A 27,348-nucleotide genomic window follows, 5' to 3' on the forward strand; every position below is an offset into this window, starting at 1 on the left:
GAGAAAATATTAACTAAAGCCAACAGGTCCTAGTCGTGTCTTTGTTGACTACTCAATGCCTCTGGTCCCAACTCCTATAAAACTTGTGTTCTGAAAACAAAAAATGAGATCCAAGCAGTACAATATTAGATCCTATGTGCTGCTTTTTTTTTTTCCTCCTTACCTTTAAGAGTGAAGACCAGACCACGCACTAGAAGAATTTGATCCAGGACGGACCGAAACGTCGTTGTCCCTTCACCTTCTAGTGTGTGGTCTGGTCAACATACTTCAGCCACGTTATTGTGATTCATCGCCTACATTTAAGAGTGAACTTATTGCACGAAATACATCACAACACATGATGAATATACATCAGCATAACCTGACTATACAGCTCTATCTCCCCCCCCCCCCTAGTCTATATCACAGCCTTATTTTAAAATTGAAGCTCAATGATTCACCTAAGATGATGAATGATGGTCTGAAAACTCAAAATAAAAACCAACTATAAACCTTACTTTACCCACACCCAATGGCCTCGACTCTTTTCTTAAAATTCATTCACTTATGAAAATCATAAAAAAAAATACACTTATAGTTGACACTCTGAACAGGAAAAAAGGAACTGGGTGGCAGAAATTCCGTGGCAACAGAAGATTTCCATTCTTGTAGCATGATCTTTTATGGTCATTTTAAATGGAAAGCAACGGATGACTTTTGGTGGAGTGAGACCAAATATTTGTGACAGAATTTGATGGCAAAAATTAAAAAAAAATCAATTAAATATTTATAAATATACCTTTTCCAATTAATATTTGTATCAAAATATACACAAATGTGTTTTCTATAGTTTTTAATGATAAAATAGAATAATATTAAGCAAAAAAAATAATTACACTAAAATTTGTACTCAAAACCGTTAGTTGTTGGGTAACGTTATGAATAGGAACAGTAGGAACGTGCTCAAGCAGCATTACAATATACATCAATATTAAAACAGATCTGGTACACAACTCCTCCCCCCCCCTCCTTTCCATACTGAATTTCATCCCCCTAGTATCCAACTTTCATCCCCCAACAATCCAACTATATCCCCCTAGTAGGATATCCAACAGAACCTAATTTAATAGTTTTCAATTTCATCCCAAAATTTCCCCACAGTCCATCCCGAAGCAACCCAAAGAGGCATTTTTACACAACTAAAGATTGTATTTTTGTACTACATAATATTATTCATACAAATTTGTAAAAACTATTGCATTAACTTAACTGTGTTGTACTGGATAGAGTTAATAAATCTTAATATTTGACTGTCTTGACACCACTTAATTTTCTAAATAATAAAATTCTTTGTCCTGGAATGCATCTTATTCTCTCACAAAACCCAAAATAAAATACTATGATGTCCAGTGTGACACGAAGTCTCACGTAAGAGACTCACAAACACATCCCTCACGTAAGAATGGGAGTCTACTGTATGTGAAATTAATGTATAACGGTACTTAAAACATCAGTACTGTGCTGTTTAAAGACTAAACATCATGCAGATACCACAACATGAGAGACAAGAATGAGTTGACGGCATCCAAAAATTATACTGCAATAGGTATGAAGTGCAAATCATGAATCGCAATAATGGGGCTGAAGAATGTTGACCAAACCACTCACGAGAAATTGGAGAGACGACGACGTTTCGCTCCGTCGTGGATCATTATCAAATCGATTGTGATAATGGTCCAGGACGTCCACAATCGACTTTATAATGATCCAGAACTGACTGAAACGTCGTCGTCTCTTCAATTTCTAGTGTGTGGTTTGGGCAACAGGTATGAAGACCAGACCACACACTAGAAGGTGAAGGGACGACGACGTTTCGGTCCGTCCTGAACCATTCACCTCCTAGTGTGTGGTCTGGTCAACATACTTTAGCCACGTTATTGTGACTCATCACCTGCAACAGGTATAAAGTTTTTATCTTCAAAATAAAACAGGTTTGATGGGCAAGACCCAAATTAATTACAGCAGACACATGACAAGCATAGTAAACTAAAGCATATGCATTTAAAACAAAAAAAAAAATGCCCAATTATAAACATTTACATTGTATTATTTCCCTATTAATATAAACACTTTATTTTAAGAATACTGTAGCAATGTTGTTTAAAATTAAAATTTGATTTGTAAAAAAAAAAAAGCAACACATGAGTGAAAAAGAAACAAGATATTTCATATTGTTACTTACATATACGCAGAGTAACCAATGCTTGCTATTAAAACAAAACATTAATTAATAAACATGACATGACATGAAAGAGTGACTAGTTATCTTGAAACTGAGGCTTTTGAGCACTAAAATTTGAGCTATCTTCCAAGATCAAACTGCTCTATGCATGATATCAGATTTACATTAGAAAGGAGGTACAATTTTTTGAGGTGATATGGATAATAGTTATCTTGAAACTGAGGCTTTTGAGCACTAAAATTTGAGCTATCTTCCAAGATCAAACTGCTCTATGCATGATATCAGATTTACATTAAGAAAGGAGGTACAATTTTTTGAGGTGATATGGATAATAGTTATCTTGAAACTGAGGCTTTTGAGCACTAAAATTTGAGCTATCTTCCAAGATCAAACTGCTCTATGCATGATATCAGATTTACATTAAGAAAGGAGGTACAATTTTTTGAGGTGATATGGATAATAGTTATCTTGAAACTGAGGCTTTTGAGCACTAAAATTTGAGCTATCTTCCAAGATCAAACTGCTCTATGCATGATATCAGATTTACATTAGAAAGGAGGTACAATTTTTTGAGGTGATATGGATAATAGTCATCTTGAAACTGAGGCTTTTGAGCACTAAAATTTGAGCTATCTTCCAAGATCAAACTGCTCTATGCATGATATCAGATTTACATTAGAAAGGAGGTACAATTTTTTGAGGTGATATGGATAATAGTTATCTTGAAACTGAGGCTTTTGAGCACTAAAATTTGAGCTATCTTCCAAGATCAAACTGCTCTATGCATGATATCAGATTTACATTAAGAAAGGAGGTACAATTTTTTGAGGTGATATGGATAATAGTTATCTTGAAATTGAGGCTTTTGAGCACTAAAATTTGAGCTATCTTCCAAGATCAAACTGCTCTATGCATGATATCAGATTTACATTAGAAAGGAGGTACAATTTTTTGAGGTGATATGGATAATAGTTATCTTGAAACTGAGGCTTTTGAGCACTAAAATTTGAGCTATCTTCTAAGATCTAACTGCTCTATGCATGATATCAGATTTACATTAGAAAGGAGGTACAATTTTTTGAGGTGATATGGATAAGCTACATCAAAGTTTAGCAGTAAAAAATTATACAGTAAAAAAATTAATCTTTATACAGTAAAAAATTAACACTGAAATAATTAAGAAAATATCTCTTATGATGTTAATATATTTGACTTCTTTAAACCTTAATTTTTTTATGAATGAGCGATGTCATTTACAAATTCGAAACATTTATAAAAATGCAATTCATTTCTCTCTAGACTGTCTTCTTAATGATTCTGCCTTAGTGCTAGATCTTGTCGTTCGCCGATATTTAGATGGCGGTGAATTTGAAGGACTGCCTCCAGGGCTTCTGATCGAAGAGCTCGAGCTTGAACTTCTAGAGAAATCTTGTAGCGACGAGGGCGACATGCTCAATCTTATCCCGACTCCTGACGACTGTGAGGAAGATGAACTACATCTATTATCACTTGGCACCTCTGGCGTCGGAGATGACAACATAACTGCCTTACCAGATTTAGCCTTAACTGAAGACGAAGAACTAGATCTACGCCTTTTTAGCTTTCTTGATGGCAATACAGGAGATGTACTATTTCTACTGATTCTTCGAACTTTAGCTGGTGGCGATAAAGAAGAGACGGACTTGGCACGGCTTGGCAACTCTGGAGGCGGTGATGCTGACAGTTTTATTAATTCGTGAACTTTGGATGATGGTGATGAGGAAGCACTAGATTTTGGACTATTGAGAACTTTTGCCGTTGGTGAGAGTGAAGGACCACCTCTGTTGCTTATATTACTTTCTCGTGCTGGCAACAGCGAGGAGTCCGAGCGTAAGGATTTGCACATTTTCTTTGAGAAAGGTGGCGATGCTGCCGAACATTCTTGAACTGACTTGCCCTTTTGAACTTTATCACGCGACTTTAAGGTTGGAACTGAAGATGTGTTAATAACGACCTTCTTGTTGGGATGTGTTCGTCTCTGGTGTGTAACATGTTGCTTTTCAAGGCAGTGATGAGCTGGGCAGTAAGGACAAGAGAACAGCTTTGCTTTCACATGTTTTGAAATGTGCTTGTTTAAAGAAACTTTATCTAGTGTTCTGAATGGACACTCAGGGCACGGTAAGAACTGTTTCTCCAGATGACTTAATTCATGTCTCTCCAATACAATTGATGTATCAAACACTTGTTTACAATATTTACATTGAAAAACTCTACAACTTTTACTTTCATTCATTTCTTCCATTATTTTTACACTGTCACTACCTTTGGCATCTTGATCCCTGTTCTTCTTGTGATTACTCTGTTGACAACAAATAATTAATAATCTGTGATCCTTAATCAAGGAAAAGACATAAAATACAATTCTCATTAGTTAACAAATAAGATAAATAGATGAGATTTTAAGGAACAAATTAGTGCATGCCCCATTTATTTAACTTACTGGAGCCGTATTAGCCTTGAAGGACATTTAACATATTAATACCAAATTAAACTAAAAGTTGGAGAATAAAATCCTCAACACATGGCTATATTAACTGGAAATTAAACAATTTCTATTAACCTGCTTTGCTTGATTATGCTTAGCAAGATGTTATAATTTACTTTTAAATTTTTCCATTTACAAATATTACCATTTAAATTACCAGCAACCTGAATGTGTCAAGTGCAAAGCAGAGCAGTTCATGGTTCTAGACAATCTGATTTGTACAGTACAGCCTGAGCTGATATATATCCTGTCCTATTAATTCAAGTCTAAGCCTTTCCTGACGGACACAAAATGTTGCTAACCTTTGTCTCCGAGGTGTCATCTGGGTAGTCGTCTGGGTCGTCGTCTGGGTCGTCGTCTGGGTCGTAATCTGGGTCGTAATCTGGGTCGTCATCTGGGTCGTCATCTGGGTTATCATCTGGTTTATCCACCGAATGTTTCTGCTCAGCTGAATCCTTGGGTTTCTGTGAAGTTTTTTATAATTACAATTAACACAGTGAAAAATCATTGCTACAAGTAATTTGATTTGTTTTCACAATTACTGCACAAAGGTTCAGCCCGTCCTCCTGTTTTGGTAGTACTGTACTTATAGTAACGATGAGGACAATAGTACAGTACACACAGAGATATTGCGGATTTGTTCAATAGTACAGTCTTTATACCCAAGTACAACAAAATTAGACAGTAGAAATCAGCACTATTGAGTTGGACTAACCGGGAAAACTTTTTTTTTTACTTGTGTTGCAAAGACAAAAACTAACCTAACCTTCCTAGGCCTAATGTGCAATATCTTAGGCCTAATATAGTACATGTGTACTATACTAGGCCTAGGAATATTTATGTATGTTTTTTTAACTTCATTTATTTTAAAAGAATTCCTTACTAGTCAGTATACTACTATCTAAAAGCTAAGTACAGCACGTATGAATTCGTGACTATTGATGATCATCACAATAGGTTCTGTCTAAACAGGAGGATGGGTTGAAAGATTAGCATTTTAATTGTCAGAAAATGCCACTTGTCCAAAACTCAAATTTTGCCATCAGTCTCTTGTCAGGCAACAATACAGACCAGGGCAGTCCAATTTGCACAATCATGTGCTAATGCACAACTATTATAAAATCATAATATAGTCAAGTTAAAGCCCTCATAAAGGGACAAGAGGTGATACCAACCCTGGATTTTATGGTGTTATCTGGCATGTGCATCGCAACATCGGGTTTTGCTGCATCCTCTCTGCATTTCTGCAAAGATAATTTCTTCTTACAATTCCAAATAGCACCTTATTCATATCCAGACACGTATAGTGATTATATTACATTATCTGCGCATGCAAGTTTCAAGGGTGAGCATGACTCCAATCAAGCTTCGGGATCCCCACCAACCGCAGTCTGAGAAGCAGTGTTTTTTAACCAAAGCCAAATAAGTCAAACGACCCAACCTCTCAACAGGCAATGAAGAGGCACCAGAAGGTAAACTTGTCCATACCAACTTCTTAACTTCCTCCTCATAGAGCAGCAGTAACTCAACCACCCAGGATCCTCAATAAAACTAGCATTGAATGTTTTGACACGCCTCTTTCTTGTGGGTCCTTGGCGGCTGCTTGTGCTAGCTACCTGGATAATTCCACCCAATTTAAACTATACCAGCCTCTTGTGAATCTTTGTAAGTTTACTGGGAACCAGAGGCCAAAACTTGGCCCTCTCCATGCGTGCATGGACCAGGCGGTGTTAGATCACCCCTAACCAAAAAAACACACCAGAAAGGTAAGCAAGCCAAGCGGTAAACAAGGTATAGAAAATTAAAAAATGAGACCCCCAAACCAAGTGAACCAATCATTCACAAAGCAGTTCACTCGTTACTTACACCCGTGTGCTACCAGGTGGCTGCACCTAGCTTGTCAGTCCAATACTCCTGAAAAGGGATGAGTAGGTCCAAGGAGCTATCAAGGACCAACTAGAAAGAAGGTTTATTACATTCAATGCTGATTTTCTAACAGGGCTCCTAAGATGGCTCCTTATTTTATGTAAACACAAAGAATAAAAGATGTACTCACCAGGATCAGAGGAGAGCGCAAAAATTAAGCCAAGGTAAGATAAAATTAGCAAAGAGTTAACCACTCCAAAGCCACACAAGCCTGGTGTGGACGAGGAATGTATATCAAGTCTTGAGCTTGCAGCACTGTTGGACCGCTAAAACCCACACGCCCGAATATCTACCCATGACATATTCACAAAAAACCAGCATTGAATGTAATGAAACGCCTTTTACTGGGTGACCCCCGGAGGCTCTTTGGAGCTATCGGACTGATAGCTCAGACTATATTAGTCTGGGGTACAAGTCAATGGTGTTCTGCCTACCGGGGACCACGAGGCAGAACCTGGCCCTCTCTCAGAGAAGCACAGGGAGCAATGGCCTATGGAATCCCCCATGTGTTTGAGAGCATTCTATGTCTGCCATCGACCGAGGTTAAGCACCCAGAAAGGTAGGCATAACACAAACCTCACCTGGTAAGAAATTGCAACCGAAGACCAGATAGAGACAGAACTCCCTCAAAAACATTAAGAAACAAGCAAACGTCATTCACTGCTGCCGAGTCGCTTGTCCGCACAGCCATTCCCTTCCTTGTAGAGGGAGGGGAAGCCCCAGACCCCTCACGCCGGCTACTCACACCTTAGTTCGGAGGTTGAGCATCAAAACGAAACCGCCAACCGGAGGGATGGAGGGTGCCAGGGAGCCACCGGGGCTCAAACATAAAATGACCCAAGACTCAATCCCTGGAACAGGGAATGAGGGAAATCAGGTCAACCCAAAGTGCATCCACAGCCACAGAGGCATAGGCAAGCAGATAACGGCAGAGACCCACAACAGGACTCGACACATGATGCACCCCCAGCCTACCCAACCAACCATCAATGACCCAAGGGCCCCTCCGGAAACCTGCCATCTCGTTCTTTGCCAGAAAAGGAGACAGCTGCAACCAGACAAATAGACCACCAGGACCGAAAGAGCAGAAACCCCTGTGCCGGAGGAGAGCATGAAGCTCATCAACCCAACCTCTAGAGGCCAATGACAACAGATATAGAGCCTTGGAAAAACACTCTTGAACTGAAGAGGCAACCACAAACTGAGGAAAAGAGCAAGAAAAGAGACCACCCGGTCCAACAACTAGGACGGCTCAGGCGTCGCATGAGCAAGCCGTAGGTGAAACAAACGCACAAGATAGCTTGTGGAATGGAGCAGAAGTAACTTCCACCCCGAACTTAAGTTGAAGCAGCTCCGCCAGCGCCGCACGATACGAGACGACAGTATTCGGCGTAAGACGACGGTTCTAAAATAGCCACGAAAAAGGACAAAACAACCCGATCAGAAATCGAAGACAACCTACGAAAAGACAAAAAGTGACAAAAGGACTGCCAGGAAACTTCATACAGGGGTACCTCAGTTTAAGAATTTAATCCGTTCCTGGAGATGGTTCGTAACCCGAAAATTCGTAAACCGAAACGAATTTCCCCATAAAAAATAATGGGAAATGAATTAATCCATTCCTGACTCCCCAAAAACTTCACTTCAAAGTAAATTTTATACCTAATTCACCCAAAACTTCACTACAAAAGTATGTACAAGTTATTACTTACCCTTGCTGATGACTCCTGTTGGTGTATGGAAGATGGTGAGGAGGGGGAAGGAGGAGAGGAGTTACTGTTTGGAAGGGGAGTCCCCTTCCATTATAATATCAGGCAGTGAAGATTTCTCTGGAGTGCACTCTCTGGCCAACCCATCCTCCGAATTGACAGTACGATTTAATACTAAGTGTAATAAGTACACTTTCTAACTGTCATAACCAGTGCATAATTGCACTTATGGGGCTGTTACATTTACCCAACTCCCTCCCCCGATTTAATTCTCCTCGTTTTCTGTTAAGACACACAGAATTTTAGGATGAAATTTTCAATTTCAATTTACAATACACAAGTTTTAAATATCAAGAATTTTTTTTTCTGGTTTATTAAACAATATAGATTTTATACAAAATTTTAAAATATCCTGAGTTATTTTACAATTTATTGATATATTTTAGTTTTGTTTTATTAGTTTTATAAAACTGTAATATCAATATAGCTATAGGTTAAGTACTAATTGTAATTAAGAAGCAATACAATTATTATCTTCAAAAACTAAGACGGTTAGGTGAGGTTGTGGTTTTCTATTCAGTTTTTGGGGTAAACTCAAATATTCACAATATATTTGACAGTACGATTTAATACTAAGTGAAAATAAGTACAATTCCTAACTGCTATGAATAGTACATAATTGCACTTATTTGTCTCCTTACATTTACCACCCCATTTTTGGAGGACGGGCTGCTCACACGCACATTTTGCCTGCATACCACTAGTTCCTGGTTGCGTCTCTCTGCTTGATTTTCTCACTTTTTTCACAAGGAAAGGTTCCATTGAAGATTGTTTTTTCCCTTCTTTGCAACACTTGTCTGTAGTGAGGCATCACGTTGTCATTAAAAAGATCAATGCAACGGCCTACTACAGCTTTATCTGGGTGATTCTTTTCAGCAAAACTTTGCAGTCCTTCCCATACTGCACACATTTTCTTAATTAATGAGGAAGGGACATTCTCTACTGCCTCCTCTTCCACCCCTGAAGATTTGTTGTACTGCCTAGCTAGTTCAACAACACGAGTACCATTTTCATGCTTACGAATGATCTCTTGTTTTTCCTCTATGGTCATTCTCACATGCGATTTCTTGTCTTGAACCTTACAACTGGCTTTCTTGGGACCCCATGGCAAGATATATAATACCAACTTTTATGCTCAAATGGCCAAAAATCCAACAAAAAACTGTAAATTCTTGTGAAGAATTCAGGCGGGATAGTCACTGGGCGCGAGGCATTGGTAAACTGAGGCGCGATCGCCGTGCCACCACGCACTAGGTCAGCCGTACGCGTATCAACAAACTCGCATCCCGATGCAAAGTTTGTATCCCGACAATTTTCTGATCAAATCGAGCTCATAACCCGAAAAGTTCGTAAACAGGGACGTCCGTAACCTGAGGTACCACTGTACTGCCGTCGAGACGAAACACGCAGGTGGGACACTATCAACGAAGCCACCTGATTATCATACAAGTGGTGATAAATCCGCATGAAGATAAGAGAAGACCGAACCAGCCACGTACCAGACCGAATCGATCTGCTGAAAGAGGCAGAGCCGCAGAAAGAATCCCGGGTTTGGACACCGAGCAAGCAGCACCTGAAACCAAAGCTGGGTTGGCCACCAAGGGAGCAACAGGACAACTCTTCTCTAGTAAGTTTCAAAACAAGCCAGAAGCCAAAACAACAGCTAAACCTGGGGGAAGAGGTACAGGCAACCCCACCTCGACCAGTCCTGCCGAAAGGCATTAACCCCGGCCTCGCAGTTGCGGAAGGTCGCCACATATACCGAGAGACGCCTCGACCACGCTGGCACAAAGAGGTCCACCAACGGGCGCCCGTACATCCGGCAGTCAACTGAAGGAGTTGGCGTCGACCGTCTATTCTGTGAACAGGGAAATAAACCGAGACAGGGCCATGTACCAGGATGTTGGACACTCCCTAGATAAGAACCGCCCGGAGAGCCAAACCTTGAGAATCCAGCAGACGAGTCACCCGAAGCGACCAGCCCCAAAGATCCAAGGACCGCGTTGAACCCCCGCAGTTCAGACAATGAACCACTGGGAAGCAGTCCAAATGGAGCCAAACTGACGATCCACGAGTGACGCGAACCCTCTGAAGCAAAAGCCGCACTGCCGTGAACTCCCGCACCGTGCTGTGAGCCCGACGGAAGGATGGACCCCACCAAACTTGGCTGGCCTGGTGAGCATTGGTCACAAAGCCTCAGCCGAGAAACGATGCATCTGTGAACACATCGAGCTAGGGCTTGGGTAGGCACCACGGCACTGAATCCCCCAAAAAAACGAAAAGGAAGCCAGCAACACAGCAGCTGACGCAAGGCCCCCGGCACCTGAACCCAGTGATGGCGAGAGCGGCAGAAGGGACGTCCTCAAAGGAACCAGAGCAGTCACCGAAGCTAGATCTGACCAGACAGGAGGATCGGCATGACGAAGTTTAGACTCCCGCACAGTTGCTCAAACAACCGACAAGGGATCTGGGTGCCCTCCAAAAACAGTCAAAGGCGGGACTGCAGTCACAGCAAAGACTCCAGAGGGAGAAACAAGATAGAGGTCATGGGTCACACAAGACCCAGCTAAGTCCAAACCTGAGAGGGAACCAAATGGGACTTCCTCCAGTTCCCCAAGAACCCGAACCCAGCGAGCAGGGAAAGAACCAAATCCCTGGCGAGCAGAGACATGGACCGGCTGGAGGCCCAAACCAGTCAGTCGTTGAGTTAGGCCAGAACCCAAACCCCTAGAAGAGGCAAATGGGCCACCACGATCCAAATAAGGTGTGTGAAAAGGCGTAGAGCCAGATTCAAGCCGAATGGGAAAACAACGAAAGCTGTAAGCTTGCCGCCCCATGACAAAACCAAGTCAGTCCCTGAACCCTGGATGAAAAGGGACGTGTCAAAACAGGGTCCCGGAGGTTCAGAGAACACCTCGCGGAGAACCAACAAGGCCAAAATGGGACGGCAACTAGACGAAGCCCCCTGCAGATACTGCACAACCGCAGACTCTGCAAACAGCAACGAGCAAAATGGGGATGAAAATCTAAAACCCAATGCCCAAGCAGATTCCAAAGAGTGAGCGAGTACTGCCTGTCGGCAAGCGAAGCAAGAAGCAAAGAACAGAGACACCACTTCCTTCAGAATCGGTATAAAGAACTTCAACAAGGCTGCCGACGCACGAACCGCCGAGGCAAGCACCCAGACGCAGGCCCGGAACCCAGCGCCTCCACAATCTCCGCGAGTAAATCCGAAGACATCTCAAGCAGGGAAAAGAAGTGCAAGACCGAAGCCAAATGCCCACGGGGACAAAAGTCCTCAGCCACCAAGGATGCCGAAAAGGCAGGAACCTGCACATGAAGCAGTACCTGGCCGATATCTCGAGGAAGAACAGAGGCAAACAAGCACACATTGAGGCGCTCAAACTCACCCTAGGTAAACCTGAACCACCATAGTAGTTTCCAGCCACTCAAGTGTACAGGTCCGACAGAACGCATGCCACGCCCCCAACGAAAAGAAAGGACAGTCTGCCAACCAGGAAGACTCCGGCACCTCATAACGCACCCAGTATGGAAAAGAGGAACCAAATTCAAACAAAGAAGGATCCATTAGCGAGGCAAAATCTGGGTCTCACAGGGAGGTACGAAGCAATAGCCTACCGAACCTCCTTATGCAGATGGAGAAGCCGAAAACCTCTGGAAAGAGGGAACCGAGGAACCCAAGGGAACCCGGAACCGAACCCGGGGAGGAACTGAACTCATATCAAAATCGTACAGGGACGGGGGTTAAGAAAACCCATTCCCCCTGCAACAACAAGCCCCGTGCCTATGGTACCAACACCCAAATGGGATCAAACGGGGCCCAAGTCCCCAAGTCAACTCCACCCCCTGCCTCTGGATCCTCCACGTCATGACCCAGGGCAGACCCAGGCTCCAAACCCTGTGCCTCTGGAGAAAAAGCAGAGTCCACTGGAAAAGCAGGGAAGAAGGGGGTCTGCTGGTCCGACCCAAAAGCCCCAGCAGGAGGAACCGGCTTGAATGCCTCCGCCACCGAACTGGAAGGAGCAGCCCCCAAAACCGCCCGAGTCTCACTACCATCTAAACCCTGCCCCGACTACGAAACCCTCAGATATTTGGGAGCCAGCAACAGGAGGGGGGTGCAGGGGAGCAGGACGAACAACAGAAGGGGAAGGACAAGGGAGGCGTGGATGAAACCAAAGTCGAGGCATCAAACGCCCCCAAGTCCAGGTTCCTATAACCAAAGCTGGGCAGCCTCAGGGCATCTAGAAAGGCAACCAACCAAGCACACTGCAGCAACCTAAACTGGGCATGCAATGCTGAAGCTGACTGCACCGAAATATCAATAGCAGTGGACTGGGTGAACTGGAGTACAAGCAAGGAACACCACTTGCAGGACTCCGGGTCAAAGGTGTCACTGACCCAACAGGCAGCACGGCGAAGGAAAAAAGTTGAATGTCACCCTGAGACAAGGGGGACAGAGCAATCTTCAAACTCGCACAAAGTGAGATGGGACTCAGAGGATGCATCCGTTGGACCAACGAGCCTTGATGGGGTTTTCCAGGGCTGTTAAGGGAAGCCCTGGCAAGGTACAACTAACTGGCTATCCCAGAGCTACCAAACGCTGAACCCCTGCGACGTGTACAATTATGGGGTCCTAGTGGAGGGCCACCAAAATAATACAAGTGGTCTTGTAACCACACCAAGCAGACCCCCCTCCACCAGGCAACCAAAAGAAAAGAGAGAGAAAAATCCCGCAAAAGTACTACGTCTCCCAAGAGGAACAGAACCAGCTACTATGCATATTATAGACAACTGCACAGTACCTTGCACCCCTGCCAGGTACGAAACTACCTCCTTCCCAAGGACAAACAGTGGCAAGAAAGCCTCAGCTGGCCCCAAAGGCGGGCAATCGCAGGGCAGCAAAAGAACTCTGCGGAGATGATCCCCGAACAGTTTGAGGAAGGTAACCCAAAACTTCAATGGTATTACTTACAGGGCACCTAGGGAGGATGACCCCTAGGCACATGCAGCCCAAGTACTTCTTGAATTACACCTGGCTCGCACAGCACCACACTGCAACACACCTCCACAAGGCACAGCACTGCACAAGGATCGGAGCCAGAGTCGAATGACCGCCACTCAACACATCAGCCTCAGAACTGGGGTCGAGTAGCTGGTGCAGGGGGTCTGGGGCTCCCCTTCCCCTTCCCAGGAAGGGGGGGGGGGAGGAGCTGCTCAGACAGTGGCACGGCAGCAATGGTGACGTCATGCTTGTTTGCTTGTTTTTGGTTAGGGGAGTTCCGTTTTCAGTTGCAATTTTTAACCAGCATTAGTTTGTTTTGGGACGCCTACCTTTCTGGGTGCCTAACCCAGTAGATGGCAGACATAGACTGCTTCCAACCACATGTAGTTTTCTATAGGCCATTGCTCCTTGTGCCTCTCTGAGGGGAGGGGGGGGCCCAGGTTCTGGCTCGTGGTCCCCGGTAGGCTTAGAACTACTCCAGGACATGGTCAAAAGAGTTGAAACCAGAAGTTCTACTGCACTTACTTGGATCCTGCAGCCTCTCCGAGACACAGATCAGGGTTTTACACAACTCCCCCCCCCCCTCCCATGTGTAAAGCTAAGAACTCTAATCGAATTGACTAATGCCATGGTCTAATACAGTACATACGTATCAGCCTGGTAAGCTCCAAGGAGCCGGAGGGGCTCTCCACAGAAACACTGTTTTATTGATCTAAGAATATAATGTGTCTCTAAGATGAGGAGAACCATATTTTTTAGCATTGCAATGATCCACACATTTAACTATATAAATTCTTCAAATTACACACTATTGAATAATATTACTGCAAAAGACCAGATAAAAACCATTCAAAGACATTGAAATAATTATGTAAAAACATCTTTGAAGCAACCCCGCTACACTGCTGGGCTGGAGCAGACCGTCACTGGCGAGTACTCTCTCAACGACTGAATACTGCCAAACTTCCTCACCTGTCACGGCAATAGTATGTTAGCAAGAATGAGCGCATTGTCATGGGTTCGTATCCTGGCCGGGGAGGATTTACTGGACGCAAATCCTTAACTGTAGCCTCTGTTTAACTCAAGAGTAAAATGTGTACTTGGTTGTAACAACGATTCTTCGCGGCGGGGATCGTATTCCAGGGACCTGCCCAAAATGCTACACGTACTAGTGGCTGTACAAGAATGTAACAACTCTTGTATATATCTCAATAAAAAAAAAAAAGTAAATGTTTGTCCTTATTTGGAGTTTTCTTTCAATATAAAACAGTAATTGCAGGTAAAGGTATCTCTCAGAGCATGTATACTATTAATACAGTAAAACAACTCAAATATAACAAAAAAATTGTCATGTAAATAATAATTTAAGGGGTTCACAGGACAAAGTACTTGAAAATGTTTTAAAATATCATGTGTGTGTAGCATTTCGTATACAGTACTTTTGAAAGGTGGTAAAGATCTAGGTGGGGAATATAAAATATGGAGACAAGTTCAGGGGACAGTTTCATCAAACATTTATGTGGCCACTACCGAATCTTATTCATCTCTCTTTAATCATGGTACCTTTATTTGTATTTATGAAACAGTTTACGAGGACTACGAGGTGTGAGGTTATCTATAACAATAATAACCTTGAATTGTTAAGTGTTGAAGCTCATAAACTGCATGATAAATACAGACTAGGGCACAACAATCTAGGAAAGATGTACAGGTTTCACAAGGTGATGGGCACACAAATGCTTGCTGTATCCAGGCCCGAGCTTCCTTGCTTCACCAAAGCAGAGCTGCATCTCTTAGGTTGAGAATGACATTAGCCAACATCACACTACAGCATCCCTACCATAAATTAGATTTTACTAACTGCATGACATGAACGTTCTTTAATCCTAACTATTATTAAAAATAGTCATCAGAACTTTGCATTATACATACTTGTTTGTCTGGATAATCCTTGGAGCTTATTAATCCTCTAATTCTGAACTCGTGCGCAAGATCAAGAAGTTGATCCAAATTATCCGTTCTAAGATCTGCCTGGCCCAGGTACAAAAAGTCGAGCATCGCCTCGACAGCTTCAATAGGGGTTTCCGTCAAAACCAACACTGGATGATCACCCGGTGCACAATCGAGTAGCTTCTCTAAATACGAACTACAAGTGCATAGTACAAACTTGTGAACGGCATAATGTTTCTCACCACAGATCAATGTAACATCAGCAAACAATTCCTGAAATTAAAGATGGGTTTATGGGTGGGCCTTGTTTTCCTCATTTAAGGCAAAAACATTTAATAATACTGTAAGTCATTTGTCAGGCAAATATTCCTTATTCTGATTCTTTGACATCTAGATCCATCTGGAAACTACTGTACTCCTTTCTTAAAAGAATTACCGTATGTAGAATTGTCACACATTTCAGCTGCTTCCAAAAGCAAGAGATTTTTTATGAAACATTTTAAATACACCTGTATTTGACATTTATGATACACAAGTAACTTCAAAATAAAGAGAATTCTATAAAAGATATTAAGGTGTTAGATAATCAAAACTTTATAACATAACTTTACCTTGTGCCGCAAAACTGACATAACCCGAGTAAGAACTTGCTTATGGTCTGTCCACTTTAATGCTAGAGGAGGTCCATAATCATCATCATCCTCTGACATTGTGATGTTCGCTGAAAAGAGTTAAAAAGTAAAACAGTGTGCACTCAAAAACTTAAGCACTGATTGTAATGAAATGCCCATTTTCTAGTTGGCTCCCAGTAGCTGCCCAAACTTAACACTTTGCCTGGCCTGGCGGGCCACCCGCAGCATACTACAAGGTAGGCCGGGCGTTGCCCATGACCGCACAACCGAATGTTAAACTCTCTCACTCACAATGTTTATACTTACTAATAAGAATAAGCAAAAAACCAGCATTGAATGTAACGAAAAAGCCATTTTCTGGGCGAGCCCCCGAAGGCTTCCTGGAGCTTACCAGGCTGATATATATGTATTAGACCGGGTGCCAGACCAGGGTCTGGCACCCAGAAAGGTAGGCATAACAGAACAAACCCCACATGGTAAATATCGCTACCAAAACCCTAACAGATAGCCATATTCCCAAATTAATTGTCTGTGCAGCCCCCCCCCTCTCCACCCCCCCCCCATGCCGGCCGCTATGGCATTCAGTTCTGAGGCTGAGCATCAAAAACAACGCAAAAACTGCCAACTGGAGGGAGGGAGGGTGCCAAGGAGCCTCTGGGGCTCACCCAGAAAATGGAATTTCATTACATTCAATGCTAGTTTTCTGTGGGGAGCCCCTATGGCTCCCCGAAGCTACCTAAACAAAGAAAAGTGACAAGAGGGACTTATCCAGGAGGCGGCTGCTACTTGAGTCTCAACTCGAAGTCGAGATAACTGGCTGCAATGTGCGACCCAAACCGACACACACTCAACTAGGGCCACGAACTTTAACCAAGTAACACTCGGCCAGGAGCCTGTTCGACCTCCATAATCCCCGTGCCCGAATGTCAGCCCAAAACATGTTACCAAAGATGGTAGCCAAAACAGTAAACTTACGAACATCACGGGCACAAGGATAGACCACAGGCTGGCTTGACCGAATAACCCTGCGAATGACTGGGAGATCCGAGCCCCTGGAACAGGAACAAGGAAAAACCGGGTCACCCCAAAGCACATCCCCGGCCACAGAGGCCGTGGCAAGCAGGTAATGGAGAAGAACCGCAACCAGACAACACATGATGCACCCCCGGCCAACTAAGCATCAACGACCCAAGGACCTCTCCGGAGAGCTGCCGACTCATTCTCCACGAGAAAAGAAGGAGACGGCTGCAAAGAAACAAACCTACTGGCTGGACCGAAAGAGCAGAAACTTCAGCGCAGGATGAAAGCATGAAGCTCCCTGACCCGAAGTCAATGCTAACAGAAAAAAAAAGAGCTTTGGAAAAAACAATCCTGTACTGAAGAGCCCACCACAAACCGAGGAGAAGAGAGAGAAAGGAGAACACCCTGTCCAAGGACCAGGATGGCTCAGGCGGTGCATGAGCAGGCCGTAGGTGAAACAAAGCATGAGAAAGCTTACAGAACGGAGCAGAAGTAACATCCACCCCGAACGCAAGCTGAAGCGGCTCCGCCAGCGCCCCACTATGAGGCGACAGTATTAGGAATCAAATGACAGTCCTGAAAAAGCCAAGAAAGAGAGGACAAGATAACCCTATCCGAAATCGAGGACAACCTACGAAGAGTGAGAAAATGGTGGAAAGAGCGCCAGGAAACTTCATGCTGTCGCCGAGACAAAGCTCACAGTTGGGACACCATCAATGAAGCCACCTGATCACCATACAAGTAGTGATAGACCCGAAGAGCAGAGAAGACCAAACCAGCTAGGTACCTGACCGGGCTGATCTGCTGATAGAAACGGAGCCGCGGAAATCATCGCAGGTTCGGACACAGCAATTAGCACCTGAAACCAAGGCTGGGCCAGCCACCAAGGAGCCAACAGGACTACTCTCCTCTGGTAAGTCTCCAACTGAGCCAAGAACTGAAGTAACAGCTGAACCGGGGAAGAAGAGGTACAGGTAACCCCACCTCGACCAGTCCTGCTGAAAGGCATCTACAAAGACGGCCTTGCAGTTGGGGAAGGGCGCCACATACAGTATACAGAAAGATGCCGGGACCACACAGATGCGAAGTGGTCCACGTCCGGGAGTTCATACATCTGGCAGAGCGAACTGATTGAGATGGTGTCCATTCCATGGACAGGGGAATGAACCGAAAGAGGCAGTCTGTCAGGACATTGGACACTTCCCGGACATGAACCGCATGGAGAGCCAAACCCCGAGAATCCAGCAAATGAGTCACTCGAAGACACTAGCCCTAAAGAGCCAAGGACCGAAGAGAACCCCCACAGTTCAGGCAATGAACCACTGGAGAACAGTCCAAATGGAGCCTGATCGTCGAACCCCGAGAGACCCGAACCCTCTGAAGCGTGAGCCAAAACGCCGCGAACTCAAGCACTGTGCTGTAAGCCCGACAATGAACAGAGCCCACCGCCCCTGGCCAATCTGGTGAGCACTAGTCACAAAGCCCCAGCCAAGAAACGAAGCATCCGTGAACTAATCGAACGTGGGCTTGGGTAGGCACCAAGGCACTGAATCTCGAAAAACCCGAAGAGGAAGCCGGTGATGCAGCAACCGACGCAAAGCACCCAGGGGCCTAACCAAACGATTGCAAGAGCGGCAGAAGGGAGATCCCCAAAGGAACCAGAACAGCAGCCGCAGCAACGATTCCGGAGGGAGAGACAAGGAAGCGGTCCGAGAGTCCCCACACAAGACCCAGCCAAGTCCAAACCACCAGATGGGACTTCCTCCAGTTCAACTGGAACCTGAAGAGCTGGGAAAGAACCACACCCCTGGCGAGCACACTCATGGACCGGCTGGGAACCCACACCAGCCAGTCAGGCCATATGGAAGGCAACAAAAATGGAAAGCTTGCCCCACACCACAAAACCTAACCAGTCCCCAAACCCCGGATGAATCAAGACGTGCCAATATGCGTCCCAGAGGTCCAGACACCATCCAAGTATCCCGCTCCAAGATGACCCGACAAAGTGCAGGGGAAGAGGGCCCATCCTGCTCGCCCCGAACCCCTTGGAGGAAGAGGAGCCACCCAATACCACCACAGACCGGAAGAGACGACCTGAAATGCCTAAGAATCGTTGGACCAGGCATAAGCAGGCAGATTACTCAAGGTGCTCTCTCGGGTTCTACACGTCTCCTCCTTCACTCGATCTGGTCCTGCTACGATGCATGATGGTGGACTTACAGCCTATTGTACATAGTGTATAGTCACCCCTTGTTGTTTTTCCTAAAGTAACGTAAATATTGAGTCTGTTTATTTTTGTGTGTAAGCCAACTTTTCAGGATTTATTATTTTATGTTTATTTATTATTATAAGTAAAGAATTTAATTATTTATGATTATTGTTTACTCATGCAATCATCACACTGCAAAGTACTTTAGCAGTTTTATTTATTTTGTTTAAAGTTTTAAACAAACTTTTATATTTACTTTGTTTTAATTTTTTATATAATTTTTTAGATTTTGTATTTTTGTTAAAAAAATTTCCCTTCATGCACCTGAGTGCCAACAGTTGGCACTGCTGATTATCAGGGGGAAGGGTGGGGGGGGGTTGCTAACCTGCTTCCCCATTAACCACTGCACTACATTATAATATGACACCCCCCCCCCATAGTGCACTGGAAAAAATTATTTCCAAAAAATTATTTTCCCTTTTTATGCTGTTAAAATGCATTCATGGACCAAATATTCACGTGATCAAAAATTTGATCACGGACAATTAAACAAAACATTACCTGTGACATACTTTAGCTGTGACGGAGCAGAGAGAGAGAGTCGAGAGCAATTTATGGGCGCCGAGTGAAGGAAATTATCAGGGAAAGCGCCAAGCCATTACTACTATATAGTAAGGGCGCCGAGTGAGTACGCGCTTAGACACACTAGCCCCAGCGACCATGTGAGGCTGCAGTTGCCTTTAATAATTTTTAAAAATCTAATTTGTCTAATCTAATTTAAATTTTTGTAATATTATAATATTGTGTAAATTGAAAAATTTATACTGTATAATCTAATGCGTGGAACATTACTATGCTCAAAAAAATGGGGCCGATATATAGTGACACATTATATTCTTACACCAATTGGTGTTTTTGCTGTTATTACACTAAAGTATATACGTTATATATAACTACAGTATCTAAATTTTGTTGTGCACCATAAGCCTAGTGCCCAACAGCTGAGTGTGGCTGGGGCTGTCTCCAGGGACATTTGTACATAATTATTTTAACGTGAATGGTTTTATATCTAGCTTTTTGGAGTAATATTATGCAAAAGTGTATAATATATGGAATTTATATAAATATATGGAATTATATAGCTCAATGTGTGGAACATCGCTATGCTCAAAAATACAGTGCTCATAAATATATCACTATAATATACAGTACTGTATACTATATTCTTAGATCAATCAATCAATCATTTTTGGTGCTATTACACTATACACACACTATATATATATATATATATATATATATATATATATATATATATATATATATATATATATATATATATATATATATATATATATATATATATATATATATATATATATATATATATATATATATATATATATATATATATATATATATATATATATATATATATATATATATATATATATATATATATATATATATATATATATATATATATATATATATATATATATATATATATATATATATATATATATATATATATATATATATATATATATATATATATATATATATATATATATATATATATATATATATATATATATATATATATATATATATATATATATATATATATATATATATATATATATATATATATATATATATATATATATATATATATATATATATATATATATATATATATATATATATATATATATATATATATATATATATATATATATATATATATATATATATATATATATATATATATATATATATATATATATATATATATATATATATATATATATATATATATATATATATATATATATATATATATATATATATATATATATATATATATATATATATATATATATATATATATATATATATATATATATATATATATATATATATATATATATATATATATATATATATATATATATATATATATATATATATATATATATATATATATATATATATATATATATATATATATATATATATATATATATATATATATATATATATATATATATATATATATATATATATATATATATATATATATATATATATATATATATATATATATATATATATATATATATATATATATATATATATATATATATATATATATATATATATATATATATATATATATATATATATATATATATATATATATATATATATATATATATATATATATATATATATATATATATATAGCTAACTACATTTTTTATGCACCATAATGATCCATGAAGATCGTGTGTTGAGTTTATATACACACAACAATGATCCAAGGTCAGCCTAGCGCCCGACAGCCAAGTATGGCAGGGGGGGGGGGGGGGGGGGGCGGCCCTAAATACCGTACATTCTTCCATAATTAATTCAATGTCTGTGAATGGTTTTATATCTAGTTTTTTGCAGTAATATTATTCAATAGTGTGCAATTTGTGGAATTTATATAGTTAACCCTTAGGCTGCGGACATCGTCAACTGTTGATTCGGAGGGTAATGTGGTTATCATATGAAGATTTAGATTATTGTCTGGGTGTTACATGTATGATGCAAATTAGGATATAATAGGTGGATGTAATGGAGTTTATCTTGATCCATGAAAGGAATTCTGCTACGAACAAATCCACAAGAGCTGTGACGAGGATTCGAACCTACGTCCGAGAACATCCCAGACGCTGCCTTAATCGACTGAGCTACGACATGGTATAAGAATTGCAACCAGAAATTCTACTGAATTTACTTGGATCCTGCAGCCTCTCTGAGACACAAACCAGGATTTTACACAATTCCCCCCATGCACTCGAGCTATGTCAATTTGTTCTGGATTTGGATTTGTTCATTTGATGCATCACGCTATTGTGATTTCTGTGTGTAATCCTGCTACCATTCCATAGTTACGAATGCGGTTATCGTCATGAATGTTACTAGGGGAATACAATCATGATGATTTAAGCAATTATTGTCTGGGTATTACATGTATAATGCAAATATGGATATAATAGCTCTATGTGGATGTAAAAAAAGGAAAATACGTGATAAAACAATCGGTAAAACATCCGAGGATAAAACAGGAAGCGTCAGCAAAGTCGAGCACTGGGTGATGACAAGTGGCAGACACAGCCACTTCCAGGTACTCAGGTACGGTAAAAATGAGGACCTTAAACATAATACAGAGTACAAAACACAATCAAATGTACCCATAGTAGGAAAACAGCATGTAAAGGATTTGGGAATAATAATGTCTGACGACCTAACGTTTAAGGAGCATAACCAAGCATATATTGCGACAGCCAGAAAAATGATAGGATGGATTACGAGAACTTTCAAATCCAGGGATCCCATCACAATGGTTGTACTCTTCAAGTCACTTGTGTTGTCCCGTCTTGAGTACTGCTCAGTACTCACTTCCCCCTTCAGAGCAGGAGAGATTGCTGAAATAGAGGGAATACAGAGAACATATACAGCACGCATAGACGCAATAAAGCACCTAAATTATTGGGATCGTCTCAAAGCCCTCCAAATGTACTCACTAGAAAGGAAGACGAGAGAGATATCAAATAATATACACCTGGAAGATACTGGAGGGCCAAGTACCAAATCTACACAGTAAATAACAACGTACTGGAGTGAACGACATGGAAGAAAATGTAGAATAGAACCAGTGAAGAGCAGAGGTGCCATAGGCACAATCAGAGAACACTGTATAAACATCAGAGGTCCGCAGTTGTTCAACGTCCTCCCAGCGAGCATAAGAAATATTGCCGGAACAACCGTGGACATTTTCAAGAGGAAACTAGATTTATTCCTCCAAGGAGTGCCGGACCAACCGGGCTGTGGTGGGTATGTGGGCCTGCGGGCCGCTCCAAGCAACAGCCTAGTGGACCAAACTCTCACAAGTCGAGCCTGGCCTCGGGCCGGGCTTGGGGAGTAGAAGAACTCCCAGAAACCCCATCAACCAGGTATATGTGGGCCTGCGGGCCGCTCCAAGCAACAGCCTGGTGGACCAAACTCTCACAAGTCGAGCCTGGCCTCGGGCCGGGCTTGGGGTAGTAGAAGAACTCCCAGAACCCCATCAACCAGGTATATGTGGGCCTGCGGGCCCGCTCCAAGCAACAGCCTAGTGGACCAAACTCTCACAAGTCGAGCCTGGCCTCGGGCCGGGCTTGGGGAGTAGAAGAACTCCCAGAACCCCATCAACCAGGTATCAACCAGGTATCAGCCTTACAGAGCGCTCCACCCAGCGAGACGATAATATTCATTTATTTCGTGTTTTTTCTTACATTTTGCATACAAAATTAATAATTCTCTAATAAAAAATTTTTTTAGAATTTGTTTAGTTTTTGTGCATTAGCAGGATGACAAGTGTCTCATACCTGCAGGTCATACTTGACCTGCTGTCAAGTAAGAGGTAGTTAACAGTATCAAAGGCCTTTCTTGGGTCACTGAAGAGGTCAACTGGGAAACTCCTTTTTTGTCAAGGGCTTTGTATATTATATCATAGCAGACAATTAATGGCATCATTGGTGCTCTTTTTTTGAATGGAAGCCAAACTGGCAGGGACTTTAATACATTTAATTTTATAAAATAAAAATGTTGAGCTGTTTGTAAATAATTGTTTCAAATATTTTTTATTGTATCGATAGATTTGATATTGGTCTGTAATTTTTGTCAGCTGTATTGTCTGTTTTATGAACGGGAGTTTTGAGATTTTAAGGATATCAGGAAAAGTACGACACTAGAGATTTGTTGAATAGCAGAGCTATGTATGGGTGGTACAAGGGCATTAGCTGCACTTTAATATACTGTACCATAGATGATATTTCACTAATGTTCTCAGTTTTGGTTTTAAATGAGTAAAATTGATATAATGTCTGTCGGGGTGACTGGTAAAAGGAGTAGAGTTAGGATAACTGCCGGTGAGATGTGCAGTAACATGTGTCTGGGTCTCGGGAATTTTTCTGGCAAGGTTAGCACCAATTGATAAAAAGAAGCCATTAAACTCGGTTGTCATTTCTAGGTCTATTGCAGGTGTGTAATTTACCTGAATTTACGCGAGGACAAATAATACACTAGTGGCCTTGATGAGGACAGGAAGTCAGCAGCCTGTCAAAGGGTCCCCCTCCCCCCACCCCCCATTTGTCCGAATGATTTTTTCAATTTGAACTTTAATAACCCTGTGGCCCTCAACCTGTCTTAGTACGAGTTGACTTGGCTCTTGAAATATTATTGTTGCCCGGTGTTTAAATTTCTCCAATGAAGCTATGTCTTTCTGAAGATGAAGGTCTCCATACCTTGATGTAATAATCTATGTGGGGCAAACCATCCTTGGAGAGTTTTATCTGCTTGTTATGCGAGTGTTGTTTAGATCCTAGGATGTTAGAGATGGCTTTCCATCAGCTTTTCATGTGTTTTTGGCTTCTTTGAATCTACTCTCATAAAATGAAAGTGTAGCTTTTCTTATACTGATAAGCATTGATGAGTATCTTTTAACTAGTTCTTTTATAACTAGGCCAATTCTGTATTTGTTTGTGTTTCTTGTTAACTACTCACTTGAGAGTAGTTAGCAAGAAACATAAACACAGAGTGAAGAGAGGACTCTGTTGTAGAGGCTTAGAGTTTAGGAGAGGAAGATATCTGCTTGATTCCTGGTTGACGGGGTTCTGGGAGTTGTTCTACTCCCCAAGCCCGGCCCGAGGCCAGACTTGACTTGTGAGAGTTTGGTCCACCAGGCTGTTGCTTGGAGCGGCCCGCAGGCCCACATACCCACCACAGCCCGGTTGGTCCGGCACTCTTTGAAGGAAACAATCTAGTTTCATCTTGAAGACGTCCACGGATATCGATTAATGAATTTACATCCTGTGTATTATTGAATTCAGATTTCCGGTTTATAGTGTGGAGTTAATTTACGAGATTGCCTAGTGTTACTTTGCTGTGTAGTCTGAAGGAAAGTTTCTTGGTATCCGAAGGCGTTATGTCCATGTTTGCTATGAAGAAGACAGGGCAGTGGTTGGGTGTTCTGTCAGTGATTATACCAAGAGGTAAGGGGGCTGTTATGTTAGTCCCTATGTGGTCAAGATTGTAGCAGATGTGCGAGTGATTTAGGTGGGCTTGGTGATCGTGGGGATTAACATACAGTAGTTCATGCTGTTTAGGAAGTAGTCAACTTGGGGACTATTTTGTTGACAAAGGTCAATGTTAAAGTTGTCACCTAGAATGATGTGATTTTCGTTGAGTTTGTTGTTTATGATTAGATTCTTTATATTATCTGAGAATATTGTTGTATTAGTACTGTACTGGGATATCTATAAACAGCTTCATTGGTTAAAGAGGATTTAGGGGATTTGATTGAGAATTGAGCAAAGGTATATTCACAGTTGTTGTATCTATCACTAATGACACTGGTGTAGATAGTTATCTAGATAATAAATAGCTATACCTCCCCATTTTTTTTCTATCTAGTCTACAGTTGTGAATAACTTTATAACTGGCTACGTTATATAGACGGGTATTGCCTATACTGAGTCATATTTCTGTTAAAATAATGAACAATAGTTAAGTACCTGGTACTTCTAGGTATTACTGCAGGTGTCCCCCCACCAGTCAAACCCACAGGTGTCCCCCCACCACCAGTCAAACCCACAGGTGTCCCCCCCACCACCAGTCAAACCCACAGGTGTCCCCCCCACCACCAGTCAAACCCACAGGTGTCCCCCCACCAGTCAAACCCACAGGTGTCCCCCCACCACCAGTCAAACCCACACGTGTCCCCCCCACCACCAGTCAAACCCACAGGTGTCCCTCCACCAGTCAAACCCACAGATGTCCCCCCACCAGTCAACCCACAGGTGTCTCCCCACCAGTCAAACCCACAGATGTCCCCCTCCCCCCACCAGTCAAACCCACAGGTGTCTCCCCCACAGGTGTCCCCCCCCCAGTCAAACCCACTGGTGTCCCCCCACCACCAGTCAAACCCACAGGTGTCCCCCCACCAGTCAAACCCACAGGTGTCTCCCACCAGTCAAACCCACAGGTGTCCCCTACACCAGTCAAAACCCACAGGTGTCTCCCCACAGGTGTCCCCCCACCAGTCAAACCCACAGGTGTCTCCCCACAGGTGTCCCCCACCAGTCAAACCCACAGGTGTCTCCCCACAGGTGTCCCCCACCAGTCCAAACCCACAGGTGTCTCCCCACAGGTGTCCCCCACCAGTCAAACCCACAGGTGTCTCCCCACAGGTGTCCCCCACCAGTCAAAACCCACAGGTGTCTCCCCACAGGTGTCCCCCACCAGTCAAACCCACAGGTGTCCCCCACCAGTCAAATCAAATGTTTATTCAGGTAAAAGTGCATACATACGAGTTACAATGTTGGATTATGAGGATTAGTTGAATTAGTCACACCACTGGTGCCCTCACCAGTCAAACCACAGGTGTCCTCACCAGTTACACCACTGGTGTCGTTGCCAGTCACACCACTGGTGTCCTCGCCAGCCCAGCCAGAGGTGTGCACACCAGGCATGCGAGTGTGAGGAAGGTAGAGGTGTTCCTACCAAGAAAGCAGCCCGCCACACCACCACCTGACGCCAGCCTCCACATGTAAACACAACCCCACCCCCCCTACAACCTTCCCTTCAAAATCCACCCCCGCCAAATATTTATTATTGATTTATTTTATTTATTTATATACAGGAAGGTACATTGGGATTGTGAGGATACATAGCATGGTATTTACAATCTTGTAAAGCAGCCACTAGTACGCGCAGCATTTCGGGTCTTGAATGAATGTTCTTGGCGCGCGGATTGAATGCTCCTGGATGGGCTTTCTATTCTCACCTCATCCGGAGCTCATCTTTGAATTGTGCTGGATTCTTTGGGGCCAGTGTGTGCTCACTGGAGATACCCAGGAACTCAAAGCACCGGGGGAGGCCGGAGTCTCCCTAATGGACGACCCCCCTGAGCGGGGGCGCCATGTAAGTTCCCAGAGTCCCAGAGCATCAGACAGTAAGTCTCAGAGAGGCAAACGTCTGTTGG

At 42.3% G+C, this 27,348-nt stretch overlaps 1 protein-coding gene across 4 annotated transcripts; it reads right to left on the minus strand.

Annotated features, from left to right (window-relative positions):
- Positions 1-273: 273 nt before the first annotated feature.
- Positions 274-26,932, minus strand: LOC123760875 (zinc finger and BTB domain-containing protein 24). 4 transcript variants are annotated; one of them, XM_045746672.2, is made up of 6 exons: positions 26,758-26,932; positions 16,025-16,134; positions 15,396-15,686; positions 5,921-5,989; positions 5,048-5,209; positions 274-4,559 (listed from the first exon to the last, which is right to left on the minus strand). In XM_045746672.2, the coding sequence occupies exons 1-6, from the start codon at positions 26,834-26,836 to the stop codon at positions 3,507-3,509; spliced, it is 1,764 nt and encodes a 587-aa protein (XP_045602628.2). In that variant the 5' UTR covers positions 26,837-26,932; the 3' UTR covers positions 274-3,506. The 4 variants fall into 4 exon arrangements, with proteins under 4 accessions (XP_045602628.2, XP_045602627.2, XP_069185600.1 ...); XM_045746671.2 differs by having other exon boundaries at positions 26,734-26,923; XM_069329499.1 differs by lacking the exon at positions 15,396-15,686 and having other exon boundaries at positions 26,758-26,923.
- Between the last annotated feature and the right edge of the window lie 416 nt (positions 26,933-27,348).

Source organism: Procambarus clarkii, chromosome 3, assembly GCF_040958095.1.
Source record: "Procambarus clarkii isolate CNS0578487 chromosome 3, FALCON_Pclarkii_2.0, whole genome shotgun sequence".
NCBI lineage: Eukaryota > Metazoa > Arthropoda > Malacostraca > Decapoda > Cambaridae > Procambarus > Procambarus clarkii.

What these genes read in the sequence shown, in the direction of transcription:
- LOC123760875 (XM_045746671.2), bottom strand. Translation starts at nt 26,836, where the DNA reads ATGCCTGGTGTGCACACCTCTGGCTGGGCTGGCGAGGACACCAGTGGT. An exon ending in GGACACCTGTGGTTTGACTG is followed by an intron (nt 16,135 to 26,733) that starts GTGAGGGCACCA and finishes AACTCTTTTCAG; the next exon opens with CGAACATCACAATGTCAGAG. An exon ending in ATGACACCTCGGAGACAAAG is followed by an intron (nt 4,560 to 5,047) that starts GTTAGCAACATT and finishes TGTTGTCAACAG; the next exon opens with AGTAATCACAAGAAGAACAG.